The 20640-nt window shown below is 44.8% G+C and overlaps 1 protein-coding gene across 1 annotated transcript in view; it reads left to right on the top strand.

The window, feature by feature from the left end:
- Positions 1–313: 313 nt before the first annotated feature.
- Positions 314–20640, top strand: part of SLC1A1 (solute carrier family 1 member 1) — a 70142-nt gene continuing 49815 nt past the window's right edge. Inside the window, exon 1 of the mRNA XM_060100829.1 lies at positions 314–404. Coding sequence (XP_059956812.1) covers positions 314–404 — 91 coding nt within the window. The remainder of the gene's footprint in view (positions 405–20640) is intronic.

The following is a 20640-nucleotide window of genomic DNA, read 5'->3' as shown; positions in this document are numbered from 1 at the left end:
CTCTTTCCTCGCTGGTTGGCCGCGGCGCCGCAGAGCGCGGCGGCGGCGGGAGGGGCCAGGCGCGCCCGACACGCACGGCCACCGAGCTAGCACGGGCTGCAGGCGCGGCGCGCGAGCTCAGGTGGCGGCGGAGGCGGCGACGGTGGCGGCAGCGGCCAACGCACACCCTCTTCCCAGCGCGCCCGCATCTTTCCTGCACTGAGCCGCGGAGCCACCGGCGGTCCCCGGGCTCCCCCGGCCCCCGCGCGCACGGCCGAGCCCCCACGCACAAGAACGGCCGCCTCTCTTGTGGTTCGGAGCCCGGGCGCCAGCCATGGGGAAGCCGGCGAAGAAGGGATGCGACTGGAAGCGCTTCCTGAGGAATAATTGGCTGCTACTCTCCACCGTGGCTGCGGTGGTGCTAGGTGAGCTGCCTGGCGGGTGGGAGACGCGCGCACCCTCACGCGCTTCCAGCGCCCAGGCCGCGTGTGGGGCGGGCGGGTGCGAGGGTGGGCATGGCGCTGGCGCACCCAATGCTCCGGTCCCTCGGCTCTCCCTCGGCCACCACGCGGGGGCTTACCCTCGAGGGTGTTGATTTCTGCGTGCAAAGAACAAAGCTCCTACGGGACTCGCGTTTGGGTGTTCCGCGAGCTGCGGGTTCCTGCTTTACCCAAAATGATTAAAGGGGCTTGCAAGGGAGAAAGGGAAGCAAGAGCTCTCGGTTCTTCCCGTTTGGAAGCAAATGTGGTTTAATTTTTAAAATCCTATCTGCTCCCCCCCTTTTTTTCCCTGAACCATACGTTGTCCGGACGAGGATTGAGTGTGGATGATGGTTCGCGGTTGGACTGGAAGAGGCACCTTAACCTCAGGGATGGTCCGGTCCCCGGCGGGAGGGAGGAGGTGGATGTTACCTACGGTCGGTCACCCTGGGCAGTACCTGGAAAGGTGCCTTCCCACGCGGCGAGCCGCTGCCCGCACGGAAAACCTGCCAGATTCGTGCTTGAACTCAGGAGTATGCAGTTGTGGCCCGCAGGATGTCAAGGGGAAGAGAGCTATCAGATTTCTCCCTTTCCCCCGTGCAAATCTACCGAGGTAGCCTCCCTGAGCTTCCTTGCTCTCCACATTGGTTCTCTATTGAAAGTAATTTTGAAGTCATATGTGCTTGTTTTTAAACAAGGTGTATTTAAGTGATTCATTCCTGAGAAATCACTGGACTAGGTGAATGTCAGATCCATTGCTCAGAGGTATGAGTTGTTCCTGTTTAGACTATGAATTTCTGCCAGGTTGTCTGTTTTACACCTTGAGCCCTGGGATGCTTCTCTTTGGGGTTGGCGCCAAGACTGCCTCCTTTCCTCTAAGAGCTCGCACAGGTGGGGACACCCAGCAGGTGAGGCTCCTTTGAAAACCCCACCTTCCATTTGGAAACTGGAGCTGGGGAGAGGGTTAGCCTGTACCTCTTCCAGCCTCATGAACCTTTCTCTCCAGCTGCTGCTTCTGAATCTCAGAATATTTGGTGTTGCCTGCTCCCCGCTCTTGGTGCCCAACCCCCCGCCCCCCCCCCCCCCAAAAAAAAGTCTGTGGAGATTAATGGATTCCTCAGGGCTGGATTTGTTCCTCCAGATCCTTATGCAAAGTCAAGTCAGGTTTCTAGTAAATAAATAACATTCTGGAATTACCTTAGCAGAGGCCACGTGTGGGAGGAAAAGAGAGAAGTAGAGGAGCAAGTCTTGACGGCTTAACTTTTCCCCAAGAAGAGCCACATGGTTTAGGGCATTTGTTTTGTGTTGGTTGGTTGGTTGGTTGGTTGGTTACGTTGGGTCTTCGTTGCTGCACGCAGGCTTTCTCTAGTTGCGGCGAGGCGGGGCTACTCTTCATTGTGGTGTGTGGGCTTCTCATTGCGGTGGCTTCTCTTGTTGCAGAGCACGGGCTCTAGGCGCGTGAGCTTCAGTAGTTGTGGCGCGCGGGCTCAGTAGTTGTGGCGCACAGGCTTAGTTGCTCCGTGGCATGTGGGTTCTTCCCGGACCAGGACTCGAACCTGTGTCACCTGCATTGGCAGGCGGAGTCTTAACCGCTGTGCCACCAGGGAAGTCCCTGGTTAGGATGTTTTTAAGGGAAGAGTTATCCTGCCCCATCACGTTTTAAATAACAGATGCCTCAGAGAGAGTGATTTGTTTTCCCTGCAGCCAAATAGATGAGTTGGCCTTGTTTGTTTTCCTAGTGACAAGATTCCAGAATTAATTGTTAAATCCCTTTTTAAGGATGGTTTGGGGTAGCGTGGCATTTCCCTCCCAATCCCCCGTGGACACGAAATGATCCTGCCTTTTCACCTGTGGGGTTTTCCAGAGATACTCACCTATTAACCAAGTGTGGCACACCAGTGTGAATTTACTGATTCACTGGTGGCTGGTTTGGCAAAGATTTTGAAAATTGTACCCTGACCTTTGGAACTTGTTGCATAAATACGTCTTCAGGGTCACGGGAGATGACAAGTCTGTTTTGCAGACGTGGCCTTTGTTGTCAGATGGGCAATTTCCTCCAGTTTTAATGTGGGTAAGCCCCAGGAGCTTGATTTAGATACTTTGCTCCAGAAAGGAAAAACACCATATAAAAATTGTAAGTGCTCAACTGAAGTCTTTCAGCACATTTGCAAAAGGAGCAACATCGGGCAGTCCCTGAGCATTTCAGCTCCTGGTCTGAGAAGTCAAGCCTACACCACCCTCAATGTGTCCATCACAAGGCACTTCCCAGAGTCCTCCTCTTTTCCTCATTCTTTGGAGCACTGGACTTGAGTGCAAAAATCATACCTCTGTCTGTGTAGTCTGTGCTAACTCTTTCTGGTTTAAACCTGGAAGTGAAATTGCAGCCAACTTATAACAGGGATGCTAAGTCCATCCATAAGCCCTTTAGGCCATGATAGTAAGTTTATTTTTATAACAGTCTTAATTGATACAGAAATCACAAGCACCCTCATGTAGCCTCCTTTCTGAACCTTTCAGTATGTGGATCTTAAAGAAGAAAAAACAGTTAAATTTATTTATTACCCTGACAGAATATCATCTTCTGATTAAAATTGAAATGTTTTGTCCCTGCTATAATTCAGCAGCCCTGACACTTTAAAATGTTTTGATTTTTGAAGTGAGGGGCAAAGGTGTTTCCCAGCCATCTTAAAGCCTCTGATTTTTGAAGACAGCATTTGAAGGGAAATGAAATTAAAAGTCATCTTTATTAGGTGTAAAAGTTAATTTCTTTCATGGACAAGGAGATGCTTCCTCATATTCTTATTTGTGAGATAAAGGGATTGAATGGTTACGTGACCATCTTCGTTAATTTCTGTGAAACCCTACAAGGTCCTGGAAATAATATCTTGGATTTTCAGGTGAGAGGCCTTTACTAAAATCTGATTAGGAACAATTTTCATTGCATCCATTACAATTCTTTCAGGCTTTTTCCCTCCTTCCATAGTGTAGTAGTATGAGCACAGAGCCTGGAGTCAAGAGTTCTGGATTTGAATTCTGATACTGTCATGCTCTGCCATTTAGACAAAATCTCTTATTCTCTGGAATCCTCAATTTCCTCATCTGGAAAATAGGGATATAGGTCATTACCTCATTTGCTATTAGAGTTGTTTAAGATAATGTGAAAATATCTAGTTGTGTGACTGGCATATAACAGGTACTCAATAAATGTCATTTTAAGATGATTTGAATAATTTCATTCTGAGGAAATTAATATTTTCTTATAAAATAAGGACTCTCGTGGTCTTTCGCTGTTCTGCTTGGTGTCCAGCCTAGAATTCTGAGTCCAAGGTGATTCAAGTGTTTTGATGACATGTTCTGTCTAGGTGAACACCAGCCTCCAGAGCATTATTTACTGTTTTAAAAGGATATGGAAAGGATTAATCATTCTGTTTTGTGCCCCATAGCCTGATTCTCATTTCACTTAACAGGGCAGAAATTATGAGGGAAGAATTTTAGTGCTTTAAGTGGGAATTCTGTGCAAGCAGAATCTGTGTGTGAGAATTCTGTGTCCAAGCGTTGTGATTCAAGTCAGCCAGTACTGATCATAGCGTGTATAATGTTGGTAAAGCACTCATGGAACCCTCACCCCGTTCACAACATAAAGCCTGATCTTTGTGTCCAGACAGGTTGTGCTTTATTTCAGTCGTTTGAAAAATCTGATTTCCAGGTTGTGGATTTTCAGGAAAGGAAATAGCTGTTGTTATTTACAGGACAGAGCTGGCAAGCTTATTCATCCAGAATAATTTTCTTTGGAGCACTAAAGGAAGCAGTCATTTACAGATTCAGATTCCATTGTCCAAAATCGAGAACAATTCCTTCATGTTCTTAGTAATAACCCTTGCCCTACCCAGCCTTACATCTCCTACGCCGGAGCTCTTGTATCTGGCAGTGCTAATTTGAGTCATGGTATAAGCTCTCTTGCTCAGTTTCTACATGTCTGTGAAGCTCCTGAAGATCGGGGGTCGGGCGGGGAGACGACTGCAGCTCAATGTTCAGAATGTATTTTGTTATCATGAAACTCATGTGCTCTGGCAGGTCTCAGGCCTGGTGCTGCTGGGCGTCTAATCAGCTCAGCCTTGGAATATACCTGTAGAGTAACCGATGCTTAAATCATTCGCTCATTCAACAAATATATATTGGGCACCTACTGTGTGCCAGGGACTGTTCTAGAACCGGGGCACATAACAGTGAACAAAATAAAAACCCCTGTCCTCATGGGACTTATGTTCAAGTGGAGACAAGCTGGCAGTAAACCAGAAAAATAGGTAAACTACAATGTAGAGTATGTTAGCTGGTGAGAGTGCTCTAGAGTAGCATAAAGCAGAGAGGGCACTGGGGGATTGCAGGTTGAAATAGGGAGAATGGGAAGGCCCTGCTGGGAAGGCGAGAATTGAAGTGACACTGGAAAGAGGTGAAGGAACACAGATATCTGGGGGAGATCCTGATGTGTTTAAGGAAGAGCATGGGGGTGGAGTGAGGAGGTGGGGGGAAGAGGCAGTAGGATGGTGCGAGTTCTTATAAGGACTTTGACTTTTACTGGGAGTTGGGAAACCATTAAAAGGTGTTGAGCAGAGCAGTGACATGGTCTGATTATCTTTTAATCAGCTTTCCCTGGCTTGCTGCTCTTTTGACCACAGACAGCAGAGACAAGCGTGGAAGCAGAGAGACCAGTTTAGGAGGCTAGTACAATTAACCTGCTATGTATTTTTTTAATTGAAAAAATGATTTATTTTATAATTGTTCTGTATAGAAAGTTAGGATCTTGTTCTGCTATGTATTTTACTTTTACACTTTTCTAATCTCATTTCCATCATGGCTAGTGAAACCTTAGGAAATACTTAAGAAAAATCAATGAAAAAAATATTGCAACTATAAAGTAGGCCTTATTGTTCACCGTTTTATGGACGAGGAAGCAGACTTGGAACAGAGCAGGACTCGCTCAGGATCACTCAGATAACAACTGGCAATGCCCAGTCTTCCTATACGTCTCCTTCCCCCCCTTTGGACTGCTGTCCTCTGTCTTGCTCCCCATCTCCCTGTCATATTTGGTCCTTGCAGACCCTCCTGGGGACCATGGTGGTCTGGCTGTATGCCACATCGGGATAGGGTATGAGGATTCTGTAGCGTGCACTTTGGGCTGTAGTTGCGCCTTTCTCCCCTGAGACTGAGAAGGGGCGGCAACATGCCTCCACAGGACTCTCGGAATTGCAGTGTGTGCCCTGGAGGAACACTGCTCCTGTGGGATTTGCCAGACTGATCAGCCAGACTGGTCTCCACTCTAGGCTCAGAGCCACCCTTACACCTCTGTCCATGAGGCTGCCCTGCTATTCTTTTCACCTTCAAAGCCTGCCCTTTCTACCTTCTAACTAAGTGGCTTGGTGTGACTGGCACAAAGGGTGTGATTGAGGGACATGGGGGGAGAAAAAGCAAGGCTGCCACGGAGGTCGGCAGCCAGATCCTAGAGAGACTGGAATGCCATGCTGATAAGTTCAGACATGCTCCTGAGGACAAAACTGGACAATGACATAGGCAGGACTGTGCTTAGAAAAGATCCTTGAGGCAGATGGATGTGGAAAATGGATCCAAGAAGGGTGATCTTGCAAGTGGGCAGATCACCCTAGGGGATTACTGTTAAGGTCCAGGCAGAGAGAGAGAGAGATGGGGGCCTCAGCAGAGCAGCAGCAGTGAGAGTGGAAAGGAGGTTAACCTGATGCGGCTTGGCTAGGTTTAGTCCTCGGGAGAGGAGGGGGTGATCTCTAGCAGGAGAGGAAGTCCCGGAGGGGGCAGCAGCTTGGAAAAGAACTACCATGCTCTCCCACTGTACAGAACCAATGTCTACTTGCTTTTTGTTATTGTATAGTTAGAGTGTATTCTAATTTCCTGCCTTCCCCACTGACCCATGAGCCCTTGAGGGAAGGAATTCTGTGTTGCCCCTCTCTATACCCACAGCACCTGTCACAATGCCTGGTGGGCTCAATACATTTGTTAAATTGTTGTGTCATTTATGACCCAGAGAGATAGTTAGACGTTATCCTTGTTTATTGAATGAGTAAATGAGCTCAAAGCTAAGCTTGAATTCCACCATACATTCTTCTCTGCCTACTTCAGCCTCCTCTGATCTGCATCAGTAAAACAGATTAACACTTAGTTTACATATACTTATCAAGCATGTTAAACTTTTCTTCTTCAAAACTAGATTATAGACCCCTAGCGGGCGAAAGCATTCGATTACCCTTAGCAGGCACTAGAAAATGAAAGGAGGCCTTAAAGTAATGAGACTGACTCTAAAATGCTATATAAAAAAGTGAATCTTTGTTTCTTGTCAGAAGGAAGAGAGGTTTGGATTAGCTGGAAGATCAAAGAGATTTCATTCATGTGCCAACTCCAGTTTATAGGTAATGGACTGTCTGGCGTGATATGTTTGTTGAGAAAGAAAAGTTCTGAAATTGATGACTGTTGTCTGCCAAGGGCTTAAGGACAGGAAATAGTGGCCTGTGTGCTTCATACTTGTTGACCCTGGGTCTGAAAGTCTCTGAAGTTCCTTCTAGGTTTAAAATCCTTTAGCTCTATGCTTGTATAGTCATTCCTCAGTTCATTGCTGGGAGTTAGAGGAAGTCTTCCTTAGGGAACCAAGGAAGGGTTAAAGGTCATTACTGGAGGGTAAAAGGACCTTGATGTTGAGTCATTTGTTCTACATCTGTGACTTGGGGTGTAAAAATGTAAATTGTGTGTGGGACTGTTACCAGGGTAATGTTCTATGTCAGCCTTAAATTATTCATCACAACAGTAATGTGAGATCTAATAAACTTACGTTGTTTCTATACATGTATATATATCTTGCATGTATCTGCTTAATTAAGTACCTTTGAGAAGTGATCCTTTAGCTGACTTGTCCCTAGTTCCACATATTGAAGGATTAGGGAAACAATTTTGGGCTTTGAATGCCTATGCCTGGTGCTTTCAGTTTTGAAATCAAAACCCACCAGAGTTGGGGAATCACTGAAAAGATTCTGATTTTTGGCTGATCAAACTTAACCCATCTGTCAAAAATTTGAGCAGTGAGCATAAGAAATAAAGGAAACTTCAAATGATGACATAAGATGTAGAAAATTATCACATGCCAAATTTGGATTTGGTGGAGCTCATATAGTAGCTCAGATGGGTAAAAACCTTGGGTTGCTCAGACACAGTGTAAATAAATGGGATTAGGAATTAGCTGTTGGAGAGCATATGCGTGCTCATACGAACACTTGCTTATAAAGAGAGAAAGCTTTCCATGTTAATTACTTGGGAGAAATTGTGATTACCTTTAGCAGAGCTGAGAATGAAAATAGCTGTCCTATATAGGGAGTCAGTGACACGCTGGCCTGGTGCCAGGCAGCTCTGTTCACCTGAGGAACTGCAGATCTCCCCCATGTTGATGTCTCTGGAGATCTGGGGTCACGAGTACTGTGGGGACTCGAACACTCTCCAAGAAAATGAACTCATCTTAGACGGCACTGAGTGGCCCACTTAAACTCCCCCGCAGCAGTGCCTGTTAAAGTAGCAAGTCTTTTCAATGGCCTTTCCTATTTTGAATGTTAAACATACATCTAATAGAAGACAACATTGAAGACAGTTACCATTAAGCCAATAATTCACTTCGGAGCTGTAGTTTAGCACGGCAGATAGATTTAGAAGGAGCTGATTCATTATACTTGCTGAGGAAACAGCCCCAAACTGCGACAAAGAGTGCTCTGTTGTAATTAGAACGCTCCACAGTAACACCTCTGTTAATGGAAAGGAAGTGTTTCAGTGACTCACTCATTGCCAGAAATGTTACTACCCTACCTTTGAAAAATATCTGCCCACTGCCTGTTCCATTACCAGAGGTAGAATATTTCCTTTCCAGCAAATACTCCTGCATTTTCTGGGATGGGCAGACCTTGTCCCAGCTCACAGACACTTCATGCTGTGTGTCCTGGGTGGTTCCTCTCCCGGGCCCAGCCCCAGTTGTGTGAGCTCTGGGCAGTGGTCCCCGCTCTGCCAGGAGAGTGGGAACTCTGTGCCTTGTTCTCCACCATGAGACCCAGAACCAGCACTGAGGAAAAAAGACCCTCCCACCAATCCCTCCACACTCAGGCTAAGGTCTTTGTTCCCAGAGCCCTTGTTGGTCAGAGTCCATAACAGGGTCCACAAGCAGGACAGTTGTCACAGCAGATTTTCCTGTGTCCAGGAAGGGTCCTGATACCAGCATCATGTGACTCTGCTAGGTCTGCATATTGAAGCAGAGTGGTGGCCTTTGGGACTGGAACTATTCAGAAGTGACCTCAGTGGGGGTCTGCACTGTGTGTTAATTTTTTTTTTTTGCGGTATGCAGGCCTCTCACTGTTGTGGCCTCTCCCGTTGCACGCAGGCTCAGCGGCCGTGGCTCACGGGCCCGGCCACTCCGCGGCACGTGGGATCTTCCCGGACCGGAGCAGGAACCCGTGTCCCCTGCATCAGCAGGCAGACTCTCAACCACTGCGCCACCAGGGAAGCCCTGTGTGTCAATTTTTACAGCTGCATTGAGACAACTATGCTCTCAGGGGGTTAAAACTGTACTTACTTTCTTGACCAAGGAGGAAACCCTTAGAGGAGAATGCTTAAATGAGATTATAAAATTAAATTATTTTTCTACCGCTTGAGAATTATCTGGTTACTTATAACTCAGTAAAGAATTAAGTCAACAAAAAATGCACCATCACCAGAAATGCCTAACCACAAAAAGCCTAATCTCCGAGCATTACTGGAAAATAAACTGATTCTATTCTAGTTCTGTGGCTATTTCATATACTTAATTATTTTCTGAGCCACGTAACCACTTCACAAGTTTCATATAAGATTTCCCAAATTATGAAACAATGAGGGAGACATTTTCTCCTTTGAAAATTTCTTTTTCTGTGGGTAACCAAGCCTAATAGGTAATATTTATTGAGGGCTTATTATGACTTTTATGCACATTATTTCCCATTTGAGCCTCAGCACAATGAGGTAAGAAGTGTACTTTTTTTACAGAAAAGGAGACTGAAACTTACAAGGCTTAAGTCACGTGAGGTCACAGTCAGAGCTGGGATTTGCACCCAGGACTGTCTGACTCCAAAACTGCAGTTCTTGGGGCTTCCCTGGTGGCGCAGTGTTTGGGAGTCCACCTGCCGATGCAGGGGACACGGGTTCGTGCCCCGGCCGGGAGGATCCCACATGCCGCGGAGCGGCTGGGTCCATGGGCCATGGCCGCTGAGCCTGCGCATCCGGAGCCTGTGCTCCGCAACGGGAGAGGCCACAGCAGTGAGAGGCCCGCGTACTGCAAACAAAACAAAACAAAACAAAAAAACTGCAGTTCTTAACTATTAAGCAAGGCTACTTCCTAATGAACCTTGATACACCTAATTGATAGTTCAGAGCATTCTTACAGACTTCACTCTTGTACAGTAGCTAAATAAAGCCTAGTAACCTCCTCCTTACTCCACCCCTTGTCTGTCTCTTGGCTTTTCTTTATCATGTCCTTCAACCTGAGGCATTCTACAGTATTTAGTCCTTCCCCTACTCATCTCCCATATAAACCTTCTATTTGAACTTATTCTAGTTGAGCTTGTCTAAGAGTTGCTTTCCCAGGATGTGTCATACTCTCCTGCCCTACTGCTTTTGCTCATGTGTTTCACCCACTGTTATCCTAACCATCCTTGATGGTGGATCTAATTTTCACTTTTATCATATAGACTTCTCTGACTGCCAGTCAGAGATGATTTCCCTTCTCTGTGCTCGTATAACCCTTAATTTATTTTCCCAAATTGTACTGCCTTTGAACCACTACTCCTAATCCTGCCCTGTGGCAGACATCACTTATTGATTATAGCACTCTTTACCTTGGAGCTTTGCTATGACCTCAGAATCCTCAAAATTCTTCTCTAGGCAACTACTGTTAATCAAAGGGAACTGGCATGTAAGATGAAAAGTATTGTCCATTTCTGGGAAAATCTATTCATTTTGCAATTAATTTAAATTGAACAAGTATTGATGTTAACTGGCAAGAGATGCAGAGTTGAAGTCTGTGTTTTGTCTTAGTCTGTCAGAGGCAATATGTGCACAGAAATCACTAATATGAGTGTAAGTGTTGTAAATGCTGCAGGAAAGCTACAACACGCCTTGGGCCTTCAAAGAAGAGGGGCAATTGAGAAACAGGTGGAATTGGGAATTGGAGGAGGCCAGGAATGGCCTTGAGCAGGTGTGGTAGGATTTCTGGGCTTGAAGATTGGAAAGATGACAAACCCAGGTAGAGATAATGATACGAGTACAGGGGTCTTTATCTTGTGTCCAATTTCAGTATGGTATGAAACTATTTAATATATGTATTGTTATGTTTTTACAACTTCTCTTTCTTATCTCAGTGTCCTGAGGGTTAAAAAAAAATGCTGTCTTATATGGGTCTGTCACACTCATAGCATCTAACCTGGTACCTGCTTCATAAGAGATGCTCACAAATATTTTTGACTGATTATAGAACCTTCTTCACTGAAGAAGAGGTCAGTCCTTGATGAGCCTATCCCATTGATCCCCTAGTTACCCAGTAAGTTGCATGGGTTTTTGAAGACCCTGAGGAACTCTTATCCAAGCTGGAGTCATCTGAAATATACTTTACTCCTAGTTTGGGGGCCCCAGAAGAAGAGCAAGCCTAGTCACTAACAGTTCTGAAGCCATTTTAGTGTGAGCTCAGCATGACCCTGGAGCTTTCAGAATGGAGAGCATCTTTCTACCCTGAGGAAGATCTGACCTCAGGAAACCAGCACAGGAATGAGCCTGATCTCCAGAGAGTTCTTTGGACTAATTAGACTAACTAATAGTTCCATACAATACTGAAACTGGACAGAATTAGAGAGATGAGAAGATCCATCTGGCTTCCCAAAGTTGGGCCATGGCGTGGAGCTGAATCACCCTTGGATGGTAGAGTCTTTTTGAATGTGGTATTTAGCAACTCCTCTGTCTTCCAGTGAATTTTTTTCTAGGTTTTCCCCCTCCACTCATCGTTTCACATCCCTGCCCAAATTCTGCCCATTTCTGTCTCTGTCTGGAGATTATTTCTATGATAAGAGATTAATTAGCCTGTCTGTGCTGCTTGTTCCAGTAGACCTTGAGCTTAAACACCTTGGACAAATACTAGACTCGGTTGTTAAAGATTCTGAAGATGAGTTTTTACTTTTTTTATCAGCAAAAGTTAATTGTCAACCAGGAGACATAACAGGTTTTCTCCATTTCTGCTTCGCTTCATTGATTTCTTTCTCACACCTAGAGAACTTCCTGAGGTTTCATCACGTGGGAGAGATTCTGAGCTCCACAGAGCAACAGAGGTTGAGCTCTTGTTGCCAGTGCAGAACCCACAGACCCCGAGAAACATGCCCAGGTCTCCTCTGTAACTGGTTTGCCATTTGCATTGAATATAAGTATTTGCCAGTAATCTCTAACTAGCTTGTTTATTTTGAAAAAAAATTAGAAGTTTACGTCTACTGTTGTTTAAGTGGAAATGATTGGGTAAGGTTTGGCTGCGTTGGGTCTTCGTTGCTGTGCGTGGGATTTTTCTAGTTGCGGCAAGCGGGGGCTAGTCTTTGTTGTGGTGCATGAGCTTCTCATTGCGGTGGCTTCTCTTGTTGCGGAGCACGGGCTCGAGGTGTGCAGGCTCAGTAGTTGTGGTACACGGGCTTAATTGCTCTGTGGCGTGCGGGATCTTCCTGGACCAGGGCTTGAACCCATGTCCCCTGCATTGGCATGTGGATTCTCAACCACTGCGCCACCAGGGAAGCCCCCTTGGCTGCTTTTTAAATTGCAAGTAAGTAACCATAGAAGACTGGATTTATTGAATCCAAGATCAAGATCCTGAAGTTCCTGAGGCAGTGCTCATCGCTGAGTTTTTAAAGGCTTTATGAATCCTGCTCAGGGCTCTGTGTTCTAGGGGAAAGTGTTGGTAGATCACAGTGGATGAGGTTTGCAGCTGTCACTTTTTGCTTAGATCTCTCTCTTTCTCCCCTTTTACAGCCTCTCCCCATGCCCTGGAACATCTGCTCATGAGGGCAATACTGAGAAAGGAGGCTGAAGATCCTCACAAATGTAAAACATTCCAAGATTGCAAGAATAAACAAAATCCTCTAGTATTACTCTGAAAAGATTATACTCACCATGTTTGATTTTTTTTTTCTTTTTTTGGTCTCTGCCAGTCATCTTAAATGCATTTATACTTATCTCTAGACCTTAAATCTAATCCATTGTTTTTTATCAAATGAGCTAATACATGTGGAGGTACTTTATAAAACTATAAAGTGTCTTATAAATGTTTGTTACTGTTTCCCAGAAACAAACAAAAAAGGGAGCCATGCAAATTGTAAAACTTGATTCGTGGTTACAATGTTATTCCTTGAAGACACTAATATACAATGTTATCTTTGTGTGTTTTCTAGGGCCCAACTCTCATCCCTGTGAAAAGACATCTGGGCCCTTTTTTCTTTCAGTTAGGATTAAGAGAAGCATCTGAGATATTTAGAGACAGAAATCCCTGACCCAAACTTTCAACACTGGGTACCACTTTCATTTTAATTTAGGAAATATACAGTTCTTCAAATACACCTTAACTCATTTGAAGATGAAAGTAAATATTTCTGCAGTCCTTCTGGGAGTGGGGAAGGAGAGGTCAGAGTTAAGACTCCATAGAAGTTAGGAGAAGAGAGGGATAAACAGTTGGCAGGCAGGAACATGGTAAGAATAAGCAGGTGACACAGTTTTGAGGCAGAGGTGAGGAATGGGCTGAGAAAGTTGGGGAGTCCCAGTTACTTAGACTTAGCACTCTGGATGCAGGGTTCATCAAGATGGGAATTCCAGGCTTGTGACAGGTCTAGAAAATCCAGGATGACTGGCTCCCTTCTTTCTCGCAGAGGTCCATCTCTTTCCTGCTCTCAAATTGCCCCTGACTAAACCTCACTGGGGGGTAGATGGTCAGATTTCTTTTACACATGGAAAGAAGCCTTCCTAAGATTGTGTAATGAACCAAGAAGGTGTTTATGGGAGTTGTAAAACTGGTTACGGTAAAGAGGTAGGGTTCCCGGATAATCTGGTGTTAAACCCGAGGAAAAGGTGTGTCCTTCAAGCAAAGGATTCCAGGGCCTCTCCAAACTGTGTACGTCTGAGGGAGGAGACTTGTCATTCCTCCAGGGACTAGGAGACCAAATATTTGCCTGGGTACCAAGGAGGGGAAAGAGTGGAGTATGACCACAGGTAGATGAAGATCTTTCACAAGAATGTATAAAATAACCTGATAGGTAGAATGACCCATCAGTTTAGCAGATGTGAACCATTTTAAGAGGGGGGGAAAAAAAGTAGAATAAAGAAAGTCAACCACAGGTAGGAAACGGGAGATTTTAGAATCCACAAGTCAAGTCATAGATAGGTATCTCAGGAAATAACCCAAACACACATATGTGGGACTGACCCATCTTTAGTGGGGAGGGACAGTCTGGTTGTTCCTAGTTTAGAACAAGCTGGGCCTCTAAGCCAGTTGAATGCTTGCTGTAGAGACTGGATTCCTGTGGCTTGGTCCTATAACCAACCTTATCCTCACTTGAACGCAAGGGACTCTTTGGATTCCAGGGGCTCCAGAAGCCTGGGAGAAGTCCCAAGGTGTAGGAACCAGGCACCTAACTTCTCATGGGTACATTACTATAGCCATTGTCCATTACTGGAGAGGCCATATTTATGATGCCTCTCTGGGTTTGATGGCCCTGGGACAACGTGGCAGAATTTGTACCCACATTCGTATAGCCCAGTTTTCACACTCTGCTAATGGTACCCTATCTCAGCTGTTTTCTCCTGCCTTTTGTAATCAGATTTGATGAGTAACGAATAGAAAATGCAGTGGTTTCCTGGGCATATGCATTAAATAGCAATTATAACACATTCCTGGTTCACTTCAATGCAGCAGGTATTAGCCAAACATCCATGGAGTGTCACGCACTGGTGCCTGGGACATTGCGGGGTACAAAAGTGAGCATACAATGCTTATGCTTTGGGAACTTGCGATGAAGGGAGGGGCTGAGATAGAGGTCTTTTAGAGGGGACAACAGATGCAGATGGAGCTCTGAAGGACCCTGAGAAGAGACTCATCCCACCTGGGGAGAGACCCTGGGAAAGGCTTTCTGGAGGAGGTGACTCTGTTTTGAGGGGTGATTAGCACTTCACTAGGCAAAGATAGTGACAAAGGGTTTTCCTTGGAGGGGGATCTTTGAACAAGCGCACAAAAGCAAGGAGCATCTTTAAGAAACAGCAAGGAGTTTATTGTGAACGGACATGATAAGATCAATGATGATGAAGATGTGAGGGCCTGTATCAGCTAGGGACCTGGCAGAAAACAGATGATCCACTCACTCAAAAGTATTTAACTGAACAGACTGTAATCAAGGGACTACTTACAGTGTTAGGTGGGGTTAAGGGATGGTGAGGCACCCAGGGCTAGTAACTGTGGGAAGCTGTTAACTCCCCTATGCTGGAATGGTCAAGGGAAGGGGGGACAGTGTTATCACAGTCCACTGGGGGCTGGGCTGCAACAGAGTAGCTGCTTGATAGGACCTGTATGGCCACAGAGGAACATAGCCACTACCAGAACCATGGCAGGAATGGGAAGGAATGAAGACAAAATTAAGATTAATTCCCAAAAAAGCATTTGTTATTTCTATATACTAACAATGTATGATTGGAAATGGAAATTTTTTTTTTTTTTTTTTTTTTTTTTTTTTTCTTTTTGCGGTATGTGGGCCTCTCACTGTTGTGGCCTCTCCCGTTGCGGAGCACAGGCTCCGGACGCGCAGGCCCAGCGGCCATGGCTCACGGGCCCAGCCGCTCCGCGGCATATGGGATCCTCCCAGACCGGGGCACGAACCCGCATCCCCTGCATCGGCAGGCGGACTCTTAACCACTGCGCCACCAGGGAGGCCCGGAAATGGAAATTTTTAAATATTATTTAAAATAGCTCCAAACAGTAAAGATCAGGTATATATCTAACAAGATGTATGAATAGGATCTATAGTTGAAAATTACAGAACACTGATGAAAGAAATTCCAGACCTAAATAAACAGTCATACCTGTTCATAGATTGGAAGATACATCATAATGATGATGTCAGTTCTTCTCAAATTGGCTTATAGTTTTAATGCAATTCTAGTCAAAATCCTGGAAGTATGTTTTGTAGATGTATCAGACAAACTGATTCTAAACTTTATATGGAAAGGCAAAGGAATAACAAACAATTTGGAAAAAGAAGAAGAAAGTTGGAAGAATCACAGATGACAGTAATCAAGACTTTGTAGTACTGGTGAAGTGATAGGCACATAAGTCAATAAAATAGAATAGAGATTCCAGAAGTAGATCTATATGAATGTGCCCAATTGATTTTTGACAAAGATGCAAAAGCCGTTCAAAGAAGAAAGTAGAGTCTTTTCAGCAAATGGTATTGGAACAGCTAAACATTCATATGCAAAAAAAAAAGAACCTCTACCTAAACATCATATTTTTTACAAAATTAACTCAAAATGGATCATAGATCTAGAAGAAGAGTAAAAAAGAAAATTTTCAGAGTCTTTGTGACCTAGAGTTAGGCAAAGAGTTCTTAGATATTATGACCAAATAGAATTCATAAAAGAAAAAATTGATACATTGGACTTTATAAAAAAAAAAGAACCTTTGTTCTATGAAAGACACTGTTAAGAGAATGAACACAACAAATCATAAAGCTGTACACCTTAATTGTATGCAGTTTTTAATTGTCAGTTATATTTCAGTAAAGCTGGGTGGGGGGAAAGAGACTGAAGAATCTTACATACTCGGAAAAAATAATTGCAGATCACATATCCAACATATCGGAACTTGTATCCAGAACATAATAAGAACTTTCAAAACTCAATAGTGAGAAAACAAATAATCCAACTTTAAAAAGTCACTTCACCAAAGAGGCTGTCAAGTAAATACACAAAAAGTTGTTGAGCATTATTAGCCATTAGGGAAATGTAAATTAAAACCACAATGAGACAAGGAAAAAATTTTTTTTCTGTTTATTTAATTTTGTATCTATGTGAGATGATGGATGTTCAGTAAACTTCTTGTGGTCATCATCTCAATGTATGTAAGTCAAATCGCTGTGCTGTGCACCTTAAACTTATATAGTGCTGTATGTCAATTAAATCTCAATAAAACAAGGATAAATTATGAAAAAAAACACAAGATGCCACTACATGCTTATTAGAATGACTAAAATAAAAAATACAGGGCTTCCCTGGTGGCGCAGTGGTTGAGAGTCCGCCTGCCGATGCAGGGGACACGGGTTCGTGCCCCGGTCCGGGAAGATCCCACATGCCACAGAGCAGCTGGGCCCGTGAGCCATGGCCGCTGGGCCTGCGCGTCCGGAGCCTGTGCTCTGCAACGGGAGAGGCCACAACAGTGAGAGGCCCGCATACCACAAAAAAAAAAAAAAAAAAAAAAAAAATACAGTACTGAGTGCTGATGAAGATGTGGAGCAACTGATCCTCTTAAACCTTGCTGGTGGGGATGTAAAATGGTACAACCACTCTAAAAAACAGTTTGGCAGTTTCTTAGAAGTTAAATATACACTTACCGTATGACCCAGCAATCCTACTCCTGGGTATATACCCTAGAAAGAGAAAAACTTATGTTCACACAAAAACTTACACACAAATGTTTATAGCAGCTCTAGTCATAATCACCCCAAACAGGAAGCAACCCAGATGTCCTTCAGTGAATGAAAAAATAAATACTGTCCACCTATAAGATGTGATCCATTCATCAAGAAGAAGGAACATATTATTGATATGCAGAAAACATGGATGAATCTCAAGGGCATTATACTCAGTGAAAGTAACCAGTATTAAAAGGCTACGTAGAGTATGACTCTATGTACAAGACATTCTCAAAAAGAAAAAAACATAGTGGTGGAGAACAAATCAGAGGTTGCCAGAGATTAGGGACAGGGTGTGTGTGTGTGTATCATTGTAATGGTATAGCATGAGGGAGTTCTTTGGGGTGATAGAACTATTCTCTGTCCATATCCTAATTTTGACGGTGGTTGTAAGAATTTTAACACATGTTAAAAATCATAAGACTGTGCACTAAAGTTCAGTCTTACTGTATGATAAATACACTTAAACACACACACACACAAACATACATACACAGACTCTAGTCTGGCTGGTACAGACAGGCCCAGTGTTCCAGGAGGTGTTCTATGTTTAAATGGTGTGAGGAATTCCTTCTTTCTGGTGTCTTTTCATTCCTGTGAAGGGCGAAGCCTCCAGTGGACTGATGCTGCCCTCCTACGGAGGATATCTGATCTAATTGTTTTTGGTATTTTGGGGCGTGGAAGATAAGGGATCTTCTTAACTCCACATCTGCAGGGCCAGCCAGGGCCTGCCTTGTTACCTGCACACACGTCACATGGAGGAGGTTGGGAAGGCTTTCCAAACACCCTTGAGCTGAGGTGTTTTTGTTTTTGTATTTTTAAATAAATTTATTTATTTATTTTTGGCTGTGTTAGGTCTTTGTTGCGTGAGGGCATTCTCTAGTTACTGCAAGTGGGGGCCGCTCTTCGTTGCGGTGTGTGGGCTTCTCTGCGGTGGCTTCTCTTGTTGTGGAGCACGAGCTCTATCCGTGCCAGCTTCAGTAGTTTTGGCACACGGGCTTAGTAGTTGTGGCACATAGGCTCAGTAGTTGTGGCTCGCAGGCTCTAGAGCACAGGCTCAGTAGCTGTGGTGCACGGGCTTAGTTGCTCCGCAGCATGTGGGATCTTCACAGGGCTCGAACCTGTGTCCCCTGCATTGGCAGGTGGATTTTTAACCACTGCGCCATCAGGGAAGTCCCTTGAGCTGAGTTTTGAAGTTGCTGAAATGGTAAACAAGTAAAGTCAGAAAGCAGAGGGGCCTTTGTGCACAGGCTCAGAGACCTGGGCACTGGGCGGGGCTGGGGGTAGGGCAGACCAAGGAGCTTGCATGCCACCCCATGATGGGAAACCATTGAAAGGGCTTTAAGCAGGAAAGTGACTCAGCCAGATTTGCATCTCCAAAAGATCGTTCTGGCTTTGATTTGGAGGATGCATTGGAAGAGACAAGACCAGAAGCAGAGAGAGTGTTAGGAAGTTGATGAAATAGTCTTGGTGAGAAATGAGGCTGACTTGAGCCAAGGTGGTGCCAGTGAGGATGGAAGGGAGAGAGACAGATTGGAGAGTTGTTTAGACAGTAGAATCAGCAGAACTTGGTGGCTGTTCGATGTGGGCCTGGGATGGGATGCAGAGTTGTCTAGAATGTCCCCAAAGTGTACCACTTGAGACTCAGACTGCTTCGGTATCTCAGCTGTGTCACTTATTTCCTGTGGACCTTGGGCAAGCTACTTTACTTCCGTGTGCCTCAGTTTCTCACCTGAAAATGAAGTCACCTCACAGAGTTGTGAAGATCAGTCAGAGTTAATTATGCTTAGAACAGTACCTGACCATAGTCTACACAGCCCTCAAAAAATGTCTGCAGTGACAACACAATTTAGGAAGATAGGGAACTCTTCCAGGTATCTATTTATTTTTTTTAATTAAGAAGCCAATTAATTTGGTTACGCTGGATCTTAGTTGCGGCAGGGAGCCTCCTTGGTTGTGGAATGCGAACTCTTAGTTGCAGCATGCATGTGGGATCTAGTTCCCTGACTAGGGATCAAACCTGGGCCCCCTGCATTGGGAGCTCGGAGTCTTATCCACTGCACCACCAGGGAACTCCCAGGTATCTATTTCTGTGTAACTAATTACTTCCAAAGTTAGTGGATTAAAATAGCAATCATATTATTATCCCTCGCCGTTCTGAGAATTATTTGGGCTCAGCTAAACAATTCTTACTTTAGGTCACTTTTGTGATTGCAGGGATATGGTGACTGGGCTGGAGTCAACTGAAGGACCATCACTCATGTGTTTACTGCCTGGAAGACTCAGACAGCTGTTCTCTCTCTCTGTTACTCACTCACTCACTCACTCACTCGCTCTCCCATGTGGTCTCTCCAGCAGGGCAGCTTCAGGGTAGCTGGACTTTTTACATGGTACCTCAGGGCTTCAAAGTGAGTGTCCCAAGAAGAGAAACCATCAAAAGCCACCCCTTTTCTAAGCTAGCCTCAGATTCCATGCAGGCTCATTTCTTCTGTGTTTTCTTTATTAAGGCCATTACAAAGACCTATCCAGGTTTAAGGGAAGGGAACAGAGACTCCATCTCCTGATGGGAAGAGTGTCAAATAATGTGTGGACCTATTTTAAAACCACCAGCTAACCCAGGAGGAAAAGTCAGAAGTCTTCTGGGAGAAGGAAAGATAGGTTTGTTTTTAGTATGTTGGGTCCCACGTTGAGTTATATATATCTAGGTAGAGATTGCCTGAAGAGACAGACTTGGGAGACAGAATGAGGCAGGAGATAGAAGTGGAAACTGAATCTATAAGAGCAGATAGGATCACCCTGGGAGAGTGGACAGCCCATGAAGAGGTCAGAATACAAACTCCTTGGGAAACAGCAGTATCAGTGTGGAGGGGAATGTCCAGAGGTGGGGAGATGGAGAGCTTACTCAGCCTGGCTAGGTTCCTCCAGACCTCCATCTGGTTTTACTTGTAGGATGTTGCAGTCTGAGAATTCTTTCTCTGAGTCCTAGCATCCTCTTGGCAAAGAGTTATCTTTTCAGCCAGAAGGGACTCTTGGACCCACGTTGAGCATCCTCTCCCCCTCTCCCACCAGGCTGCTACTGTCAGAATCTCCTGCCCTTCCTGGAAGGCCAGGCAGTGCGTGCAGGAAGCACAGCATTCTGATTGCTTCTGTCCTGTACATTTTCAGTATGGGGCAAGGAATTAGATCCTCCTCCCTCCTTCCAGTGAGGTGTTTTCCCTGAACTGAAAGATTACTTGAGCAAGTTGTTAGGAAAGTCACTTCTCTTCAGCCACCTAAAAATGTTTTTTCTGAATTCAAGCCACGTCCCTGTGACTGGCCTTCAGTTCCCGATCCTTTTAGAGAACCGCTTTGGTACTAGGGCTAGCCTGGTTCCTCCTTTGAGTTGCCACAAGGAAAAAGGA

Source organism: Mesoplodon densirostris, chromosome 6 (genome assembly GCF_025265405.1).
Source record: "Mesoplodon densirostris isolate mMesDen1 chromosome 6, mMesDen1 primary haplotype, whole genome shotgun sequence".
Taxonomy (NCBI): Eukaryota; Metazoa; Chordata; class Mammalia; order Artiodactyla; family Ziphiidae; genus Mesoplodon; species Mesoplodon densirostris.
The sequence above is the reverse complement of the archived record's forward strand: the minus strand, read 5'-3'. Positions and strand labels throughout refer to the sequence as shown.